Below are 21,767 nucleotides of genomic sequence, written 5' to 3'. Positions count from 1 at the left end.
CGGAAACATTAATGTCAATGGAAGAAGGGCTGCCCCGCAACAACATGGCTGCCGAGGGAACAGCTGGTATGAAGTGGGGAAAGGTTGCCCCGCACGAACATGGCTGCCACCGGGAACAACTGTTGTCAGGGTGTCCGGCTGCCCCGCAATAACATGGCTGCGATCGAAAACCGGGCGTCTAAAACGGAACAGATGCCCCGCACAAATATGGCTGCTACCGGAAACAGCCCGTGTCCAGTGGTTCGGCTGCCCCGCACCAATATGGCTGGCAGTGGAAACAGCCACGATGCCACGGGAGGGTTAGGCTGCCCCGCAAGGTCCCATCTTTAATGCTGGCCGCCCGCGGGTTGGGTGGCGGCGCCAGTCACAAAGATGGCGTCGCCAGGGTTGCACGATAGAGGCTTCGGGAGGTCTGGCCTGGCAGAGGGGGACGGCCGGCAGCGGCAACGGGGGACAGGGAGAGGCCGCAGGGGCAGCCGCGGCCTGGTCCAACTTGGTGACCAGATTCACCGCTGGAACCGCCTCAAGAGACAGCTGAACGTGCACAGCGACGAGGAAATGGCCCGGAGACTGCTGGACGCGTGAGTCCGGGGGTCTCCTCATTGCCCCGGGCCCTTCAGAACCGGGAACCTGTTCAAAACGATGCATCTGGTTCACATTGAGAGAGGGAACCTGGCCCTAAACAACAAGTTGCATTCATACAGCGCCTCTCACTACAACAAGTTGCATTCGTACTGCGCCTTTCACTACAAGTTGCATTCATACAGCGCCTCTAACTACAGCAAGTTGCATTCGTACAGCGCCTCTAACTACAGCAAGTTGCATTCGTACAGCGCCTCTAACTACAGCAAGTTGCATTCGTACAGCGCCTCTAACTACAGCAAGTTGCATTCGTACAGCGCCTCACAACAACAACTTGCATTTATACGGCATCTCTAACAATAGCAACATGTATTTATACAGCGCCCATAACAACACCAGCTTGCATTTATATAGTGCTCATAATAACAACAACTTATATTTATAAAACACCTTTATCAGTCTAAAAGATGCTAAATCACCTCATACGAGAGATTATCAGACCTTCAATCTCGAGCCACACATGGCGAAATTATGGCACAAGCTTGGTCAAAGAAGGAGGTTTAAAGGATCTTCCTCAAGGAGGAAAGTGAGGTGGAGAGGTTTAGGGAGGGAATGCCAGAGCTTTGGGCCCATGCAGCTGAAGGCACGGCCACCAACAGTGGAGCAATTTAATTCAGGGATGCTCAAGAGGTCAGGATTAGAGGAGCACGGAGATCTTGGTGGGATGTGGAACTGGAGGAGGTTACAGAGATCAGGAGGGGACACGAGGTATTGCTGCACTGGGAATTAATGGAGGTCAGCAAGTGCAGGGGTGATGAGCGTGTGGAGTGATATTACAGAGATTGCTGCAGATTATCTTGGTGATGGAGCGCATCTCCAGTCAGATAATAACTGCACCCACTGCTAATTTGATGAATCTCGGTGTTCCCGCAAGTTAGTCTGTCGTTTTTTTCACACTTCACGCTCATCTTCTGGTACCTCATCCGACCTCCCATTCTTCAGGGGAGTGATCTGGGTTGTGGGTGTTCATAGACTATTTCACAAGGGGTGGCATCCCACCTGAGTCTGATTCCTTTTCGCATCCACCTGCCCCACCCAATTTGTAGTTTCTGACACAGGTAACAGTCAGGATTGTAAACCCTGATTGAAAGCTATTCCAACTGAGGAAAATGCTGAGTAATGACTTTGCTGCAGTGTTCCCACTGTAGGAAGAGGTAAGCATCTAGATATCCCAACGGAACCATTTTACAATCAGTGACCGGTTCGCAACACAATATTATTTTATTCATTCATGAGCATGTGGGCTTCACTGGCTGGACCAACATTTATTGCCCATCCCTAATTGCCCTTGAGAAGGTGGTGGTGAGCTGCCACCTTGAACCCCTGCAGTCCATGTGGTGTAGGTACACCCACAGTGCTGTTAGGGAGAGAGTTCTAGGATTTTGAGCCAGTGACAGTGAAGGAACGGCGATATATTTCCAAGTCAGGATGGTGAGTGATTTGGAGGGGAACTTCCAGGTGGTGGTGTTCCCGTGAGTCTGCTGCCCTTGTCCTTCTAGGTGGTAGAGGTCGCTGGTTTGGAAGGTGCTGTCTAAGGACCCTTGACGAGTTGCTACAGTGCTTCTTGAAGATGGTACGCACTGCTGTCACTGTGTGTTGGTGGTGGAGGGAGTGAATGTTTGTGGATGTGCCAATCAAGCGGACTGCTTTGTCCTGGATGGTGCCGAGCCTCTTGAGTGTTGTTAGAGCTGCACTCATCCAGGCAAGTGGGGAGTATTCCATCACACTCCTGACTTGTGCCTTGTAGATGTTGGACAGGAATGTGTGACGAGACCTGGGTGTCCTTGTACACCAGTCGCTGAAGGTAAACATGCAGGTGCAGCAGGCGGTAAAGAAGGCAAATGGTATGTTGGCCTTCATAGCCAGAGGATTTGAGTACAGGAACAGGGATGTCTCGCTGCAATTGTACAGGGCCTTGGTGAGACCACACCTGGAATGTTGTGTGCAGTTTTGGTCTCCTCATCTGAGGAAGGATGTACTTGCTATAGAGGGAGTGCAGCGAAGGTTTACCTGACTGATTCCAGGAATGGCAGGACTGACATATGTGGAGAGATTGAGTCGATTAGGATTATATTTGCTGGAGTTCAGAAGAAGGAGGGGCGATCTCATGGAAACCTATAAAATTTTAACAGGACTAGACAGGATGGATGCAGTAAGGATGTTCCCGATGGTGGGGGAGTCCAGAACCAGTGGTCACAGTCTGAGGATATGGGGTAGACCATTTAGAACTGAGATGAGGAGAAATTTCTTCACCCAAAGAGTGGTGAGCCTGTGGAATTCATTACCACAGAAAGTAATTGAGACCAAAACATTGTATGTTTTCAAGAAGGAGCTAAATATAGCTCTTGGGGCGAAAGGGATCAAAGGGTATGGGGAGAAAGCGGGAGCAGGCTATTGAGTTGTATGATCAGCCATGATCATAATGAATGGCAGAGCAGACTCAAAGGGCCGAATGGCCTACTCTTGCTCCTAGTTTCTATGTTAGGTTTTGGGGAGTCAGGAGGTGAGTTACTCGCCACAGGATTCCTAGCCTCTGACCTGCTCTTGTAGCCACAGTATTTATACGGCTAGTCCAGTTCAGTTTCTGGTCAATGGTAACTCCCAGGATGTTGATCATGACCGAATTAATAGTTGTCTATTTAACATGGGCAAAATGAGGAGGACTTTTGATTGGCGTGGCAAAGACTACCACACCCGTTGATAAATGTCTCCATTCACCAGGCGTTTGTTAACTTTACTTCCCGAAACGTCTCATGAACCAAGTGGAGCTGTAAATGTATCCCAACACCTGGTGCTTTTTACAGGATCGTACGGGGCAGCAGAAAGCCATTCAGCCCATCGTGCCTGTGCTGGCTCACTAAAGGAGCTGTCCAATTAGTCTCACTCCCCCCTGCTCTTTTCCCATGTACCTGAAGCTTTCAGGCAGGCAGCGCATTCCAGACCCGCTGCACATGTGTGTTTTTTATGTATATACAAATTATGGTTCTTCTGACAGTTATTTCTGACCGCCCTGCCACTGGAAACATTTACTGTAACAACATGCCATTGTGTGGTTGCACTGTGTCATTCAGGGAGTCCAAGTAGCTGTGGTGACATGCGCTTTTACATGCATGTTGTAGTCGGGAGCTATGGATAGCCATCACAGAGGTTCCAACTTTATTTTTAATCACATTCCTGACATAGAATCTCTCCTGTCCTTACTGCCTGCTGTTGGTTTGTGTTGGAAGGATTTGCAGGTTGCTATTCAACCTGTTAGGCCCACACCACGAGCACACCTTCCTTGGTCACCATGTCCGGGAGCGGGACTCAAACCTGGAGTGTCTGGCTGAGAGGCAGGGACGCTACCCACTGCACCACAGGACTTTCTCGTGTAATTCTGTTAAACCTCTAATAAATCTCTCTTTGACCTGTGGGGCGAACAACCCCAGCTTCTCCACATAGCTGAATTTTGAAGACTCCTGCTCACATACCACCTTAACCTTTCTCCACTCCGGCCCTTGGTCATCAGGCTGTAGGATCAAGAGTACTGTTGAAGTTCACCCACTGCCTGGGAGCTCCACTTTCCCACCCTATCCCCATATTCCTAAATTCCCTTAACGTCCAAAAATCCATCAATCCCTGTATTCAATATACCCAACGAGGGTTCTCTCGGGTAGAGAATTCCGAAAACACTCAGCCCTCGGAATGAAGAAATTTCTCCTCCTCCTTGGTCAAAAATGGTTGACCCCTGACCCTGAGAGTGCATCCCCATGTCCTAGATTCCCCAGCCAGTGGGAAACAACCTGTCCTTATCAAACACCTCCCAAGAATTTTATGCGTTTCAGTGAGATTGCCTCTCATTCTTCTAAATTCCAGAGAGTATATCCGACTCGATCTCTCGTACGAGGACAATCTCCTCATCCCAGGAGCCAGTCTAGTGAGCCACTGCTGCACTCCCTTGCAGGCAAGTATGTCCTTTCCTAGGTAAGAGGACCAAAACTGCGCACAATGCTCCAGGTGCGGCCTCACCAAAACCCTGTGTCATCGCAGTGAGACCTGCTTATTCTTCTCCAACCACTTTGTAAAGAAGGCCGCCAACATATCATTTGCCTTCCTGAATTGCTCTCTGTACCTGCGTGTTAACTTTCAGAGGAGAAATGTTTTCATCCTATGTTTTGTGGTGATCGGGGGAGGCGGTGGCGTAGCGGTGTTGGTAGTCCAGAGACCCAGGGTATTGCTCTGGAGGCCCAAGGTTTGAACTTGAATTCAATAAAAATCTGGAACGAGTCAGATGACCACGAAGTCACTGATGATTGTCGTAAAAACCCATCTGATTCACTAATGTCCTTTAGGGAAGTGCTGGCCTAGCCAGCGACGCCCACATCCCATGAATGAATTTTTTTTTTTTAAAAACCTGCAAAGCGCTGCATGAGAGAGCAATGGAAGCAGATCCAGCAATGTCTTTGCAAAGGGTATTGGATAAATCCTCTGAGAAAGAAAGATTCGCAGAGCCGTGGGGAAAGAGCAGGAGCTGGGACTAATTGGGCAACTTGTCAGAGAGCCAGCACAGGCACGATGGCCCGAATGGCCTCCCGCACTGTCAAATCCTGTGTACAGGTCTGTGCCCAACCTACTGACAGCAGGCATTGCGTGGTGGGCCCTTGAATGCCCTCCAGCCCCTCCTCCCCCCCCTCTCCCTCTCCCTCTCCCTCCGGCTGCATCAAGTGCTGCAGTGGTGAGTTCCCTCTGTCAGGTTCGAGTGCTAAAGGGTGTCTCATTTCTCTCAGGTTTGTAAAGATCCACGTCAGCCCATCCAGCCCGAACCAGGCCGTGCTTCAAGTCTGCATCCGTGATGAAGGCGTGGTGACACACGGTGCCATCAGGAAAGGTAAACCTCACTGAATACGACTCAACATGGTCTCCCTCTGCGCTCTCCTGCCCCCACCCCTTTCTCTGATCTCCTCCTGAAGGCTGCTGGTGTGGAATTATAATGTGGGCATGTGCTGGCATGTGCTGCCCATCCCTAATTGCCCTCGAACTGAGTGGCCATTTCTGTAGGTCTGGAGCCACAGGTAGGGCGGGGCAAGCAGATGGGTTTTTACGGCAATCGACAATGGTTTCATGGCCACCGTCACTGAGACTAGCTTTTAAATCCAGATTCATTAATTAAATTTACATTTCCCCAGCTGCCATGGTGGGATTTGAACCCCTATCTCTCCCCAGAGCATTAGCCTGGGCTTCTGGATTACTAGACCAGTGACATTGCCACTGTCGCCAGGCGCTACCATCTCCGCCCTGGATGGGGAGGGGGGCCATTCAGCCTCTTGAGTCTGCTCCCCCATTCTAGGAGCTCCCATTTACTTGTGCTCCATATTCCTTAGAAAATGCAAACCTATCCCTCCCAGTCTTTACCTGACCCCTAGCGTCCACAACATTTTGTTTGGGTGAGAGATTTCCAGGGCTCTTTGTATGGAGAGTAGTTCTTCCTGATTTTACTGCCGAAGAGACCAGCTCACATTCGAAGATTGTGTCCCCTTGTCCTTCATTCATCCCATACCCCACTCATGACCATTTCACGTGGGACTCGGGAGGCTGGTAGCTTGTTCTCCCATTGAAGTGCTATCAGAGCAGCTACATACCCCGCCCACCGTAATAAGGCAACATACAGGCCACCCCTCAGCGGTTTACTTCCAATTGAGTTGTAGAGAAACGCAGCAGCCAAATTGTGCACAGTGAGATCCTGAAAGTAGCAATGAGGTAAGGACCAGATGAGTTGTTTCTCGTGTCAGTTGAGGGATTAATATTGCCCCTCCGCCAGTGCAGTGCTACCTCAGTACTGTCCCCCTGGCAAAGCAGCACTCCGTCGAAACTTACCCTCCAACAGTGCAGCATTCCCTTGATACTAATACTCCCACAGTGTTGTGTCCCTCAGTAGTCTCTCCACAGTCTAGCACTCCTTCAATACTAGCTCTCTGACAGTGCAGCGCTCCCTTAGTACTATCCCTCTGACAGTGCAGCACTCCCTCAGTACTATCCCTCTGACAGTGCAGTACTCCCTCAGTACTATCCCTCTGACAGTGCAGCACTTCCTCAGTACTATCCCTCTGACAGTGCAGCACTTCCTCAGTACTATCCCTCTGACAGTGCAGCACTTCCTCAGTACTATCCCTCTGACAGTGCAGCACTCCCTCAGTCCTGACCCTCTGACAGTACAGCACTCCCTCAGTTCTGCCCCTCTGACAGTGCAGCACTCCCTCAGTACTATCCCTCTGACAGTGCAGCACTCCCTCAGTACTGCCCCTCTGACAGTGCAGCACTCCCTCAGTACTGTCCCTCTGACAGTGCAGCACTCCCTCAGTACTATCCCTCTGACAGTGCAGCACTCCCTCAGTCCTGACCCTCTGACAGTGCAGCACTCCCTCAATACTGACCCACTGACAGTGCAGCACTCCCTCAGTCCTGACCCTCTGACAGTGCAGCACTCCCTCAGTACTATCCCTCTGACAGTGCAGCACTCCCTCAATACTGACCCTCTGACAGTGCAGCACTCCCTCAGTCCTGACCCTCTGACAGTGCAGCACTCCCTCAGTACTATCCCTCTGACAGTGCAGCACTCCCTCAATACTGACCCTCTGACAGTGCAGCACTCCCTCAGTACTATCCCTCTGACAGTGCTGCACTCCCTCCGCACTGACTCTGATCTCACATGAATCCAGAACCTTCCATCTCTGAGGTGAGAATGCTACCACACGGCTAATCTAACTCTTTTCAATGAAAAGTTATTTATTAAAGCTGAGAGAGAGAGTTGTTGCATTCTGATGCTGGAACGAGCCACGAGTCAGCTGGTTGGTCAATATGTTCCTTTTTGCTTGTCCTTTTCTAGAACAGGAGGATGCCCACAGCACCACTCCCTTCTGGCCATCGGCTGCAGTCGGCAATGAAAGGACACTCACCTCACCGCATGCATCCTGGAAGATGGAAGTTCCCAGTGAATCGAAGCCCAAAGGGAAAAGGTCCCGTTCAGATAGGTGCGGTACAACATTGTGTAGGATAAAATTCTGGGTCAGAGAAATTGAATGGCCTCTGTCTCTCGATACTGCCTGATGAAGACTAATAGCGGGTGCATATTCTACGGTATTAAGTGTCGTACGCCATTTGGCTAGTGGCTGGTACTTCCGCCTCTGAGGCAGAAGGTTGTGGGTTATGTAAAGTCGTGCTGAGGGAGTGCTGCACTGTCTTTCGATGAGATCTTAAAACACGACCCTCTAGGCGAATGTACAAGATCCCATGGCACTATTTCGAAGACGAGCTGGGGAGTTATCCCCGTTGCCCTGACCAATATTTATCCCTCAGCCAACATGGCAAAAAAAAACAGATTATCCGGCCGCTCTCACATTGCTGTGTTTGTGGGAGCTTGCTGTGCGCAAATTGGCTGTCACGTTTCCTGCGTGACTGCGCTTCACAAAAAAAAGCACTTCATTGGCTGTGAGTGGTCATAAAAGGTGCAAGTTTTTTTTTCCAACTCGACCTGCAATCACGATTGGAGCGTGCGAAACAGAGGCGCAGAGTTAGGGAACCGGGGACAAAGCTGGGATCAAATCGAATGGTGGAAGAGGCTGAATGGCATGACCCTTTTCCTCATGTTGCTGTGGTCCTTTCGATTTGGGCTTGATTTCACCCTTAGTCTCTTGGGAACACATATCTAACAGACTGCAGCCGACCTGACATCATTAAATGGCTAAATTGAACATTTCATAGGTAAAATAAGGCAGCATTAGTGAACCACATGGGTTTTTACAGCAGTCACTATTACTGAGACTAGCTTTAATAATTCCAGATTTATTATCTGAATTTAAATCCCACCAGCTGCCGTGGTGGGATTATGAACCCTCGTTCCCCCAGGGCCTCTGGATTCTTAGTCAAGCAACATTACCACTAGGCCACCATCTCCCTGACATTATGTGTACATGTTATATGTACTTCAGTATCTGTAATATAGGATTGGTTTGTAATTTTAATTCAACATTATCCTTTCTTTAAGATCCCATCAACCACTTCCCTGTTACCTGCTGAATTTGATTATTTTTGTTACTACATGATTGGTACGTGTTTGCATGTTTTTAACTGGATTACTTAGTCTCTATATGAATTTTTCAGTGTAAGTCACACTGCAATTCAGCATTTGGGCTGCAAATATGTTTCTTGACTAAAACACCATCATCATTCGCTACCTTCCCCTGGCAAATTGGATTGACTGACTCTCAAAGGGAGGGGGAGGGGCATAGGTGACGACCGAGGGGAGCTGGTTCCTGGATAACATGTCATTCGCTCTCCCAGGTTGGCGAGGCCCGGAAGCAGCAGCTCGCCTGATCTCCCGAAGGCAGCGCCTGAAAGCGAGCGTGCCCTGCAGGTGGGCGGGAGGGTGCCGCTGGGGAGACTCCCGCTCCCTCTGGAAGAGGCCACCCCAGGCAGGCCGAGACGGGACGGTCCACGGCTGAGAAGCAGGGTCTTCATCGGTGACCAGGCGGCTCGGTGGAGCTCGGTGAAGGCCGACCTGGGCATGCCGAGCGACGAGGAGATGGCCAGAGTTCTGCTGGATGTGTAAGTCCTTCATCGCCCTCTCCCCGCTGTTCCCCTGCTTTGCGAGCTCAGAAAATCCTCGGGACTGCCCCTAGACCGGGAGTCTGCAACCTGCAGCTCCGGAGCCACCTGCAACTCTTTAATACCTCATCCAGGGCAAAGCTGCCCGCTTGATCGGCACCTTAAACATTCACTCCCTCCACCACCGAGGCACAGTGGCAGCAGTGTGTACTGTATACTAGACGCACTGCAGCAACTCACCAAGGCTCCTTAGACAGCACCTTCCAAACCTGTGACCTCTACCATCTAGAAGGACAAGGGCAGCAGACACATGGGAACACCACCACCTGGAAGTTCCCCTCCAAGCCACACACCATCCTGACTTGGAAATACATCGGCCGTTCCTTCACTGTCACTGGATCAAAATCCTGGAACTCCCTCCCTAACAGCACTGTGGGTGTACCTACACCACATGGACTGCAGCGATTCAGGAAGGTGGCTCACCACCACCGTCTCGAGGGCAATTAGGGATGGGCAACGAATGCTGGCCCAGCCAGCGACGCCCACATCCCATGGAAGAATAAAATAACAAATTTTCAGCTTTCGGCCTTTTCCAATTTGATCACATTAACATGAGAAAGCCTAAAAAGAAAATTAAGTCAAGAAAAGTTAGAGCTATATTTTTATTGTAGGGATAAAGGATGAAGCATTGTGCTGCGATTGCAAATGATTATTTTAACGAAAAACATCATTTTGCTCCAAATAAACCTCTTTGAGTGGTACAGTGACACAGTGATTATAGCTAATGCCTTTGGTTTGAGGAGCAGGTTTTGTGGTTGAGACCATCCTTGTCTCTAATATAGCTGGGATGATGAATTATTCTGAATGAGCTATTAGAAGTTTTTTTTTTAATCACAAGAATCAATAGCCTTCAAAAATTGCCCTAATTCTATGCATCTTAAGTTGAAGTCTGTTTTAAAGATGCCTTTACTGGCAAAATTCAAATTGGAAACGTGCTGTTTTTCCATTTAATTAATAATGGTTGACCGTTTTTACATTTTCATCTCAATTGTGTTAATTATGCAATTCGCGCAAATTGATGTATAAAACCTGAACATGCAGATACTGGGGATACAAAGAGAAGAAAATTTTTTTTTAAATTACACAAAGAACGTCAAAAACGCATTATTCAGAGTTTGTCCTATTTTAGTTTTGTTTTTTTAACATCTATTTTATTTCTTATACATGCACAGTATGCATTCTACCAGAGATGCTTGGCAACTTGCCACGTATTTGGTTTAGAAATGCCAAAATTTCGGCTTACTGCTCCCAATAGCTTTTAGGCGGGTGCTGGAGCTGCAACTGACAAGGCCTCAGTGAAGTTAAATTTGCAGTGATCACAATTCAATGGCCATGGATGCTGGTTTTCCAGAGCTTCTTGTCTGCATGTATTGCCCATCCCTAGTTGCCCTTGAGAAGGTGGTGGGTGAGCTGCCTTCTTGAACCGCTGCAGTCCATGTGGTGTAGGTACACCCACAGTGCTGTTAGGAAGGGAGTTCCAGGATTTTAACCCAGCAACAGTGAAGGAACGGCGATATATTTCCAAGTTCCTCTTTATTCTTTCATGGGATGTGGGCATTGCTGGCAAGGCCAGCATTTGTTGCCCATCCCTAATTGCCGTTGAACTGAATGGCTTGCTGGAGTATTTCAGAGGGCAGTTAGGAGTCAACCGCATTGCTGTGGGTCTGGAGTCACGTGTAGGCCAGACCAGGTAAGAATGGCAGATTTCCTTCCCGAAAAGGGCATTAGTGAGCCAGATGGGTTTTTACAACAATTGATGATAGTTGTCGTGGTCACCGTCACTGAGACTCGCTTTATATTCCAGACTTATTTATTCAATTCAATTCAATTCCACCCGTGTCCCCAGAGCATTAGCCTGGATTACTAGTCCAGTGACGTTACCACTAAGCCCCTTACGACAGGATGGTGAGTGGCTTTGAGGGGAACTTCAGGTGGTGGTGTTGCCAGGCATCTGCTGCCCTTGTCCTTCTAGGTGGTAGAAGGTGCTGTCTAAGGAGCCTGGTGAGTTGCTGCAGTGCATTTTGTAGATGGTCCACGCTTGCTGCCACTGTGCATCGGTGGTGGATGGATGTGAATGTGGATAGGGTACAGATCAAGTGGTAAGCACCTTTTTTCAAGTGAATTGAAATTCACAGGCTGCTATAGGAGGGTTTGAATTCGTGTCTCGAAATTACTAGTCTAGTAACATAACCACTACATCATTGTATCTTAAGCCTGCCAACTGTGGATCAGTAGGTAGTAAGTCCCATTCCAAACACTTGAGCGCATAAGTCAGACTGGCACTGAGGGAGTGCTGCACTGTCAGAGGTGCCACTTTCCATTTGCAACATTAAACCGAGGGACCCGGTTGCCCTTTTGGCTAGATCCCAGGACCCACTGCACGAAGAAGTGAAGGAGTGTTCTACCCTGCGCTGGACCAACATTGAACTCCTCACCCAACTGCAGCTTAAAAAAAAAACATAAAATGACCCACCCATGATCACGTGCCTGCTCGTGGGATCTTGCTGTGCGCAAACAGGTTGCTGCGTTTCCGACATCACAACAGTGACTACGCCTAGCAAAGTTAGTTGTAAAGCACCTCAGGAGGTTAGTCCTTGCAGCAGCAGACCCCAGTCCATGTTGCTGGTTGTATTGTGGACTGGTGGAAGGGGAGAGTGGGTCAATCAGTCAAGGATGCCGCTGGATTCCAGGCAGGATCTCCAAGCTGGTGGAGTGCCAGAAATTAAGAACATAAGAAATGGGAGTAGGCCATTCTGCCCCTCACACCTGTTCCATCTGTCATTAAAGACATGGCTGATCTGATTGTGCCCTTAACTCCACTTTCATGTCTACCCCACCATAACCCTTTACCTTCTGGTTAATCAAAAATCTCTCTACCTCAGACTTGAACATATTCGATGACCCAGCCTCCACTGCTCAATGAGGAGAGAATTCTAAATGCTAACAACCCTCCTCACCTCCATCTTAAATGGGAAACCCCTCATTTTTAAACTGTGTCCCGTAGTTCTAGATTCCCCCACTAGGGGAAACATCCTCTCAACATTCACCCTATTGAGCCCCCCTCAGAATCTTAGATGTTTCAGTAAGATCGCCTCTCACCCTTCTCAACTCCAATGGGTGTAGGCCCCAACCTTCTCAACCCTTCCCCCTTCAACATTTTGGAGACAAACTCTGATAGAGCCAAGTTTGAAGAAGGTAGGTGAAGCGGGGGGCAGTGGGGTGCAACAGTTGTTTTCAAAATGGCAGGCTGGAGGCGAATGATTGGCTCTGATTGAGGGCAGAAGGGGGGCAGTCTTAAGGGATTTGTTACTGGTTTGGGAGGGAGCCAGTTATACTTCGCTGTTCTCCAAATTGTACGGAACTCCAGTCTGATGCGACGTGGCAGAGCAGACCAGCTCAGGACGGAGGTGACCTGATTTCAGGCCACAATATGGAGGAAGAATCCTCCCTGTTTTAATATGATCCTAATACTCATGTGGGTCACCTCAAAGACCTGCCCCCAATTCCCTTAGTTTAACCTCAGTATCACAAGAATGTTCGAAACACCCTGTCCCGACTTCCTTGGCAGGTTAAGACTTAATCTGAGTTTCTTGAATTCTCAAGGTTTATAGAGAAGCGAATGAATCAGCCAGGACCCAGTTGCACTGTCCGGGAGACGGGCCTCAATGAAGAAGCGGACGTTACTCGCGATTCCATCAAGGAGGATAACGGTTTGTATTTCCTTAAGGTTCTTTGGTATACTCTGGATGTGACAAAGGTTGGGTAGAGGGCTAGAGACAGAAAGAGTCGGGCACGAGTGACAACTTAGTCCAAACGCCCTAAAACGCAAGCTTTATTCTGTATATAAGAATAAGTCCACACAATTATTCCTTTGGCCTGGATGAAACCAGGGAGCCATGGAGAAAAGTCAGCTCCAGAGTTCCCGTGGCTCATGAAAAACCTGGAAAAGTCATGAGGAATTTCCAAAAGAGGCCCAAAGTCATTGAAAAGCCATGGAATTTTATAAAGACAGAGATGAGACTTTTCTGACTTTGGCAGAATTCCAACCTTTTCCAATGTTTTTCTGACATCCGCTTCTCCCTCTCCGTAATGTTTGCTTTTTTTTTATGTTCGTTCTTGGGATATAGATTTTGAGCCAGCAACAGTGAAGGAACAGCGATTTAGTTCGAAGTCAGGATGGTGAGTGTCTTGGAGGGGAACTTGCAGACGCTGGTGTTCCCATGTGTCTGCTGCCCTTGTCCTTCTAGATGGTAGCTGTCGTGTGTTTGGAAGGTGCTGTCTAAGGAGTCTTGGTGAGTTCCTGCAGTGCATCTTGTAGGTGGTACACACTGCTGCTACTGTGCGTCGGTGGTGGGAGGGAGTGAATGTTTGTGGATGGGATGCCAATCAAGCGGGCTGCTTTGTCCTGGATGGTGTCAAGCTTCTTGAGTGTTGTGGGAGCTGCGCTCATCCAGGCAAGTGGGGAGTATTCCATCACACAGACTTTGGGGAGTCAGGAGGTGAGTTACTCGCTGCAGAATTCCTAGCCTCTGACCTGCTCTTGTAGCCACAGTATTTATATGGTTGGTCCAGTTCAGTTTCTGGTCAATGGTAACCCCCAGGATGTTGATAGTGGAGTATTCAGCGATGGTAATACCATTGAATGTCAAGGTGCTTTGCGCATCCAGAATAGACAGGTGATCCCATAAGCACTTTGTATGCAAAAACAATATAGCCTTGTGAGAAGTTGAGGTTATTAGATAAGTGACAAACAAAGTTCCCATGTTTGTAGGAAGCCTCAAATACCAGAATTTGTGGATGTATTAGAAAGAGAAAATGGTCGTGAAATACCTCAATTTGGTTAAAGATATGTTGTGGAAAAGTCATGGAATTTTATTTTACTGAAGGTGCAGGAACCCTGGAGATCGCGAGCATGTCCTGTAGCTCACTCAGGAAGCTGCGTTTTTTTAATTCTTTCATGGGATGTGGGCTTCACTGGCTGGGCCAGCATTTATTGCCCATCCCTAGTTGCCCTTGAGAATGTGGTGGTGTGCCGCCTTCTTGAGACACTGCAGTCCATGTGGTATAGGTACACCCACAATGCTGTTAGGGAGGGCGTTCCAGGATTTTGACCCAGCAACAGTGAAGGAACGGCGATATATTTCCAAGTCAGGATGGTGAGTGACTTGGAGGAGAATTTCCAGGTGGTGGTGTCCCCATCTATCTGCCATGAACACTCCTGCGTCCACCACTCCTTCAGGTGCACGTGTGTCCATTCCAAGTTTCCTCCTGACGTTTTGACAGTGACCCTGACACTTGAAGACGCGGGGTTCTGCACACGCGTGTAAACTGGCGAGGACGTTCATATCTCACATACACAAAAACGCAGAAGCGGTTTTGTTTTTTGAGCCGGCAGAGATGTGCATAGTGACTCGAAACCTGGCTGACCTACTGGACGCAGAGACCATCTCTGGCATGAGAAAGGCTGTTGCTGGCTTCTGCAGAAATGCAAACAGTGTCTTGTAGGCTGACAATAGCTCTGCCTGTTCCAAAAGCGACTTCTAAAGTATGTCATTGGCTGCAAGGCGCCTTGGGACCTCCTGAGGTCGCGAACGGTGCTGTAGAAACGCAAAGGTTTTCTGATTGCTTTCAGTCTTTTCCAGACATCGGTACGTATTTTAATTGTTCTTTTTTGCCGATCTTCCCCTAGAACAAGATGACCTGGACAGCGTCCCCTCACTGTCAGCAGGATCAGAGTCGACTGTGACCTTATCGCACCCCAGCAGGTACCGTACCTCTCAAATGTCAGTGAAACAATGACCCACCATCCCTCCCCTGCCCCCAACAATGGGTGTGTCGGAGTATTCCCATGGGCGGTTTGTGCCGTGTGTACGCGTCAGTTGTACTGAGAATTCCGTGTGCTACCCCGGCAATACCCCCGGTTTCATGGCTCCCGTTGTTGTTCTCCACCTTTTCGATGTTCCCCGATTTCTCTTTCCCTCTCTCTCCTCTCTCCTCGGTCTCTGCTCTCTGACGTTCTCTCTCCTCTCAGTATCGGCAGCTTTGAGGATGACACAGATATCTCCCTCTTCAGCGGTGCCGACTCCCTGTCGGAGAGCGCTTGGAAATCTCCAGGGACGGCGAGCAGGAGGCCCGAGCGTCTGGCACTCCTCAATCCCGGAGGAAAGGTGGGACCCGAGGAATGGGAGTCAGACAGCGAGGGCCACAGGTTTGATCACCACAATTCCAAAAACAGAGATCCTTATCCAAGAAACACAGAGATGGAACCGACTGTCCCATCGGAAGCGTAAGTAATACTGACGCTCTTTTTGAGTGATTCCCTTCCTTTCACGAGCGAGGGAATACATGGACACAGTTATCAACATCCTGGGCGTTACCATTGACCAGAAACTGAACTGGACCAGCCATATAAATACTGTGGCTACAAGAGCAGGTCAGGGGCTAGGAATTCTGCAACAAGTAACTCACCTCCTGACTCCTCAAAGTCTGTTCACCATCAACAAGGCACAAGCCAGGAGTGTGATGGAATACTCCCCACTTCCTGGATGAGTGCAGCTCCCACAACACTCAAGGAGCTTGACACCATCCAGGACAAGGCAGCCCGCTTGATTGGCACCCCATCCACAAACATTCACTCCCTTCACCATCCACGCACAGTGGCAGCAGTGTGTACCATCTACAAGATGCACTGCAGGCATTCATCGAGGTTCCTTCGACAGCACCTTCCAAACCATGACCTCTGCCACCTCGAAGGACAAGGGCAGCAGACACATGGGAACACCACCACCTGGAAGTTCCCCTCCAAGGCACTCACCATCCTGACTTGGAGATATATTGCCATTCCTTCACTGTCGCTAGTCAAAATCCTGGAACTCCCTCCCTAACAGCACTGTGGATGTACCTACACCACATGGACTGCAGCGGTTCAAGAAGGCAGCTCACCACGCATCCTGTGAAAAAATGGGGAGAAAAAAACCACAGTGTCACCCAAAGATAAATTGTTTTTTTCAGCAGTGATTCTCTGTAGTGCCAACAGTTTCTGTATAATTCATGTTGTTTAGATTGGACGTGGAAACCCCAATATGTTGTAGGAGAGCCCTGAGCTGCCAGTGTCAGCTGTGGCTCAGTGGGTCGCACTCTCACCTCTGGGCCAGAAGGCTGTGGGTTTAAGTCCCGCTCCAGTGACTCCCACATTCCTGCCTCTCTATGTTCAATGGCATCACCCAGTTCGACCGTGTGTGCGCGCGGTGGTTTTGAGCGGGGTCGAGGGTGCGGGAGGTAGGAACTGTATCGCCACACACCTTTTGTTAAAACAGTCACCAAACTCCGTGTTTCCGTCCTCCAGAATTCCCGAGCGGCAACGATCTTCCATTGGGGAAATTATCCGAGTCTGCGTCGGTGGTGGAGGTGCTGGGCAGACCTGTCCTGCAATCAAAATAGGTAGGAGTTCCTGAGAGTTTAACGTGGCTCAGTGACGTGCATCCCTCAGGACTGGTGTGCACTTGTAGGTACTGAATGGATGATAGGCTCCTTATTTATTCTTTTCATGGGATGTGGGCATTGGTGTCAGGGCCAGCATTTGTTGCCCATTCCTTATTGTCCTTGAACAGAGTGGCTTGCTCGGCCACTTCAGAGGACAATGAAGAGTCAAATACATTATAACAGGGCACAATGCTGAGTTATATATACTGCACTAAAGGAGGCCTCTCAGCCCATCACACGTGTGCTGGCTTTTTGAGGGAGTTGTCTAATAGGTCCCACTGCCCAGTTTTGCCCTGCCCGGGTCCCCCCTCCCCGAGATCGAATCGGGACCTTGTCCTGTGAAAAGAGGCTACTGCAATTTGCCTCCATAACCCTGAGACGCTGCACTTTGTGGTCTGGGTGGTGGGGGTGGGGGGGAGCGCTTTGGCGTCATTGCTGAGAGCTGTCATAGGGCGCTCAATTTAAATGGCAGCCTTTTAACCAATGTCTTGCTGTCTTGATTTTTCCATAGAGCAAGAGGATCTGTGCAGCTCTCCTTCACCAGTGGCCTCAGGGGGATCTGAGTCCACAGTCACGTTATCACATCCCAGCAGGTAAAGGAGCAGACCCCGACCCACTGATTCAGTGTTTCACAGGGATGAGGGCACGTGAAGGGGGGGTGGGCCGCATGATTGACAAATGAGCGTCGACATGGGGAAATGCGAGGTGACGATGCCTATGGTCGGAAGGGTAAAGGGAGGTCGCACATACCTGGGAAAATGGGAGTGGAAAGGTGATGGGGCCTCAAATCCTCCCTTTGTGTAGGGCTATCGCCCTATTGGCTGGTGTAGAGACAGTTACAGCCGTGATGGTGGAGGGGGAGCGTTGACATTAATCAGCCTGTGAATCACCATGGCTGTTCTGCACATGAATTGCCACAACGATCTATTTACACGTGTCTCCACGAAATGGTGCGGAACGGATGGAGGCCACTCGGCCCATCCTGCCTGTGCCAGCTCGTCGATCAAGCTGTCCAGTTAGTCCCGCTCGCCCTGTTCTTTCCCCAGAAACCTTGCCAAATCCTAACCCTTTTCAGGAAGGCCTTTTATTCCCCAATTCTTCTTTGCATGGGATGTGGGCATCGCTGGCAAGGCCAGCATTTGTGTCGCCCATCCCTAATTGCCCTCGAACTGAGTGGCTTGCTCGGCCATTTTAGAGAGCAGTCAACCACATTGCTGTGGGTCTGAACTCACATGTCAGCCAGATGGCATATTGACTTCACCAAAGGGGATAATTTAAAACAAATCGATAATCGTTTCACGATCGCCAATCTAGCTTCCAATTCCAGATTTATTAATTCAGTTTAAATTCCACCAATTGCTACCACAGTGATGTTTTTAAAAAATTCAAGAGTCAACCACATTGCTGTGGGTATAGGCCAGATAGATTTCCTTCCCTAAAGGGTATTAGGGAACTAGGTGGGTTTTTAATGACAATGATTTCATGGTCATCATCAGACTTTTTTATTGAATTTACATTTTATCATCTGCTGTGGAGGGATTTGAACCTGGGTCCCCAGAACATTACCCTGGGTCTCTGGAATACTAGCCCAGTGGCAGTACCACTAGGCCACCAGCTCCCCCTTAGAACTTTGTGACATTACCACTACACCTCTGTCTCCTCCACAATTCTTCCAATTCCCTTCTTGGGTGAATTTCCTTCCACCACCATTTCAGGCAGCAACTTCCAGATTCTAATAATTTGTTGTTTATTTTTTAAAAAGTAGAAGTTCTGCACGTCACCCCCTCTCCCACCCCACCTACCTTCCCCCGGTCCTTTTGCCAATTATGTTAAATCGGTGTCCTCTGGTTACTGAGCCTCCTGCCGCTGGAAAGTGTCTCTCCTCTCTATCTATCCAAACCTCTTCACGTTCTCTCTTTCTCTCTCTCTAAATCAATACTCTTCCTCCGTCTGCCAGTGATCTCAGCCTCGAAGAGGATTGCCAGCTCGGCATGGCCGCACTATCTGAGAGCGAGACCGACGGACCGGAGACAGAGGCGGCCAGGAGGAGAAAGCAGCCGGCTCGCCTGGGCCGGAATTGCGGGTGTGAACGGCCTGGGACGCTGGACATCGGAGAACAGATCGAGCGCTGGAACTTGGTGAAGGAACGCTTGAAGCTGAAGAGTGACGAAGAGATGGCCAGAGCACTCCTGGACTTGTAAGAACCCATTCGCCTTTTCCAAAATAAAACAGAATAACACCAGTCCTTCTTCGGGAGCTGTCACGGAATAGCTGTTTACGAGGGAAAGGATTTGATAAGGGTTAAGTGCAGTGACTAGTCTATACACAAATTCTTGTCAGTTCTTAAGTGTAGGTTGTCAATGCAAGGGAGCCTCGATGTATCTGTAAGCTGTGGAATTCTCTGTGTAATCCCCGTCACCTTTATACTTTCCCCTCCTGTGAGAACCTCATTGACCAAGCTTTGACTCACCTGTTCTAATATCCCCTCCTTTGCCTGGGCAACAACTGTTTTTCCATTATTCCTCCAGGAAGCATTTGGGGCATTTTTCAGCCTTTAAAAATGCTAATTAGGTGCAAATTATAACGGGACAGCGTGTGTGTGTTTTTGTATAATCATACTGAGTATATGTGTGTGTGTATAATGGCATTGTGTGTGTGTGTATAATGGCATTGTGTGTGTGTATAATGGCATTGTGTGTGTGTATAATGGCATTGTGTGTGTGTGTACAATTGGACCGTGTGTGTGTGTATAATGGCATTGTGTGTGTGTATAATGGCATTGTGTGTGTGTGTATAATGGCATTGTGTGTGTGTGTATAATGGCATTGTGTGTGTGTGTATAATGGCATTGTGTGTGTGTGTATAATGGCATTGTGTGTGTGTGTACAATTGGACCGTGTGTGTGTATATAATGGCATTGTGTGTGTACAATTGGACCGTGCGTGTGTACAATTGGACCGTGTATGTGTGTGTGTGTGTATATAATGGCATTGTGTGTGTACAATTGGACTGTGTGTGTGTACAATTGGACCGTGTGTGTGTATATAATGGCATTGTGTGTGTACAATTGGACCGTGTGTGTGTACAATTGGACCGTGTATGTGTGTGTGTGTGTATATAATGGCATTGTGTGTGTACAATTGGACTGTGTGTGTGTACAATTGGACCGTGTATGTGTGTGTGTATATAATGGCATTGTGTGTCTTTGTGTACAATTGGACCATGTTTGTGTGTGTACACAACTGGACCGTGTGTGGAGTGTAATGTGGGGTTTAATGATGTCGGGCGCCATTTCCGATGTCATCACGTTGGTTTGTGATAATATGGTACGCAGGCAGGTCAAAAAGTCGGGAACCCGCCCGCGTTATTCAAATGGCAGTTGAAAAGGCAATAAAGAGCGTCAACAACCCAACTGACAGCAACTATAGACTCTGAAGGCAATAATACGGTCAGAATGCAATAATATGGCTTCAGGGTGAGAATCACACTCGGTGGTTTTTAAGGGTGAGCTTGTTTGGGTGGGTTTTAAAACTGCAGCTGAGGCCAGAGTCTCAGCTTCACAGTTAACACTCCACTGGCCACAGGGACTCATGTGAATGAGCAGAGGAAGCTTTTGGAGATTGTTTCATTTGGAGGACTCTCCTCTTATTCAGAGGGCTCTCTCGATTGATTATTATAGGGTTGGAAAGTCTCTGAGACAGATGGACATTGTGGTCTCAGTTGGAGACACATCCTGCAGTGAGGAGGAGAGAAGGGTTAGGAGGAGGAGGAGGAGAAGGATGAGAGGAAGAAGGGAACACAGGGAGGCTTGGGATGCTGCTGTGGTTCCTCAGGAAGAGGACAGAGAAACGCCAGACCCCGAGGATCAGGAGAATCCAGAAACCCTCAGCGGAGGCACAGACGATCTTATGCTGCCCCAAGAGCAGACAGGCAGAGATTTCGCTTCCTGCAACTGAGTGGGACTCAGTGCAGGACGAGACTCAGGCTTTCAAGAGGCACGGTGACATCACTTTGTGAGATGCTCGCAGGGGAGATATCAGCTGCCTGGGGGTGGGCCATATGATGCCTGTCACATTGAAGGTGACAGTGACGCTGAAAATCTTCACAACAGGTTCATTCCAGGCAGCCTGTGGAGACCTCTGTGGGTTAACACAGCCTGCTGCACACCGTTACATCAAGGTGTGCACAGATGCAATGTTCTGAAGGGCTGGGAATTACATCCACTTCACTTAGGAGGTCCAAGGTCAAATGGACAGAGCCTATGGATAGCCTATGCTCATGCATCATAAGATGATCCTGCCGAGAACCGGCAGTAATAGCTAGACCATTGCTCAAAATGCACAATGGCATGGTCTAGGACAGCTGTGCCCTTGTGGAATCATGCAGCCTTTGAGGAGCAGCAAACCTCTAAATTACCTCCTGCATTCGCTAGCGAGACCAGTAGCACACTGGACCAAGATTACATCTTGGACCAAGATTGCTCTGACTGAGGCCACACCTACACTGGCTGACCTGATGAGGTCATTGAACCTTTTGAGGCACTAGGACCAAGTCCTTCTCACCTCGCCAACACTGTTGACCACCTTGGCCACCACCTCCCACACAGCACGAGTCTGGCTGGGCTTCCTCCTCTTGCCAGTGGTTGGCATGAGCTGCACGCAGGAGGGCGCCAAGCGCGGCCTCACTGAATCTAGTGGCTGGTTCGGCCTTTCTAGAACACCTCTCCCCTTGTTCTGATGGCACAGACATCTATGTGTAACAAATGGACAACTCCTCAATGCCTAAAGGTGGGAGACTTGCTGATCTTTAAAATTTCTGCCACCAATAAAGATTGACATGGTTAAGCTAAAATTTAAATGTTTATACCTGGCCAGACTGGAAAATGCACAAATCTTCTCTCTCTATAATAAATCCACTAGATTGCGCAACTGATGGGTCACCTGACACTGTCCCATGCCAGGGGGTCTTTTAAAGTGCTGGCCATTACCTTATTCCAGGTCAGG

The 21,767-nt window shown here is 49.0% G+C and overlaps 1 protein-coding gene across 2 annotated transcripts in view; it reads left to right on the top strand.

Moving 5' to 3' along the window:
• Positions 1 to 291: 291 nt before the first annotated feature.
• The window catches only part of LOC144695800 (uncharacterized), a 30,352-nt gene continuing 8,876 nt past the window's right edge, over positions 292 to 21,767 (top strand). The window contains exons 1-10 of one of the 2 annotated variants that reach the window (XM_078566785.1): positions 292 to 581; positions 5,409 to 5,509; positions 7,505 to 7,649; positions 8,959 to 9,222; positions 12,886 to 12,992; positions 14,972 to 15,047; positions 15,314 to 15,568; positions 16,628 to 16,722; positions 17,276 to 17,357; positions 18,722 to 18,961. In XM_078566785.1, coding sequence (XP_078422911.1) covers positions 373 to 581; positions 5,409 to 5,509; positions 7,505 to 7,649; positions 8,959 to 9,222; positions 12,886 to 12,992; positions 14,972 to 15,047; positions 15,314 to 15,568; positions 16,628 to 16,722; positions 17,276 to 17,357; positions 18,722 to 18,961 — 1,574 coding nt within the window. In that variant the 5' untranslated portion in view covers positions 292 to 372. The remainder of the gene's footprint in view (positions 582 to 5,408; positions 5,510 to 7,504; positions 7,650 to 8,958; positions 9,223 to 12,885; positions 12,993 to 14,971; positions 15,048 to 15,313; positions 15,569 to 16,627; positions 16,723 to 17,275; positions 17,358 to 18,721; positions 18,962 to 21,767) is intronic. The other variant, XM_078566786.1, reaches the window with a different exon arrangement.

This window comes from Cetorhinus maximus, chromosome 21 (genome assembly GCF_964194155.1).
Source record: "Cetorhinus maximus chromosome 21, sCetMax3.hap1.1, whole genome shotgun sequence".
NCBI lineage: Eukaryota > Metazoa > Chordata > Chondrichthyes > Lamniformes > Cetorhinidae > Cetorhinus > Cetorhinus maximus.
This window is presented reverse-complemented; position numbering and strand designations above follow the sequence as displayed.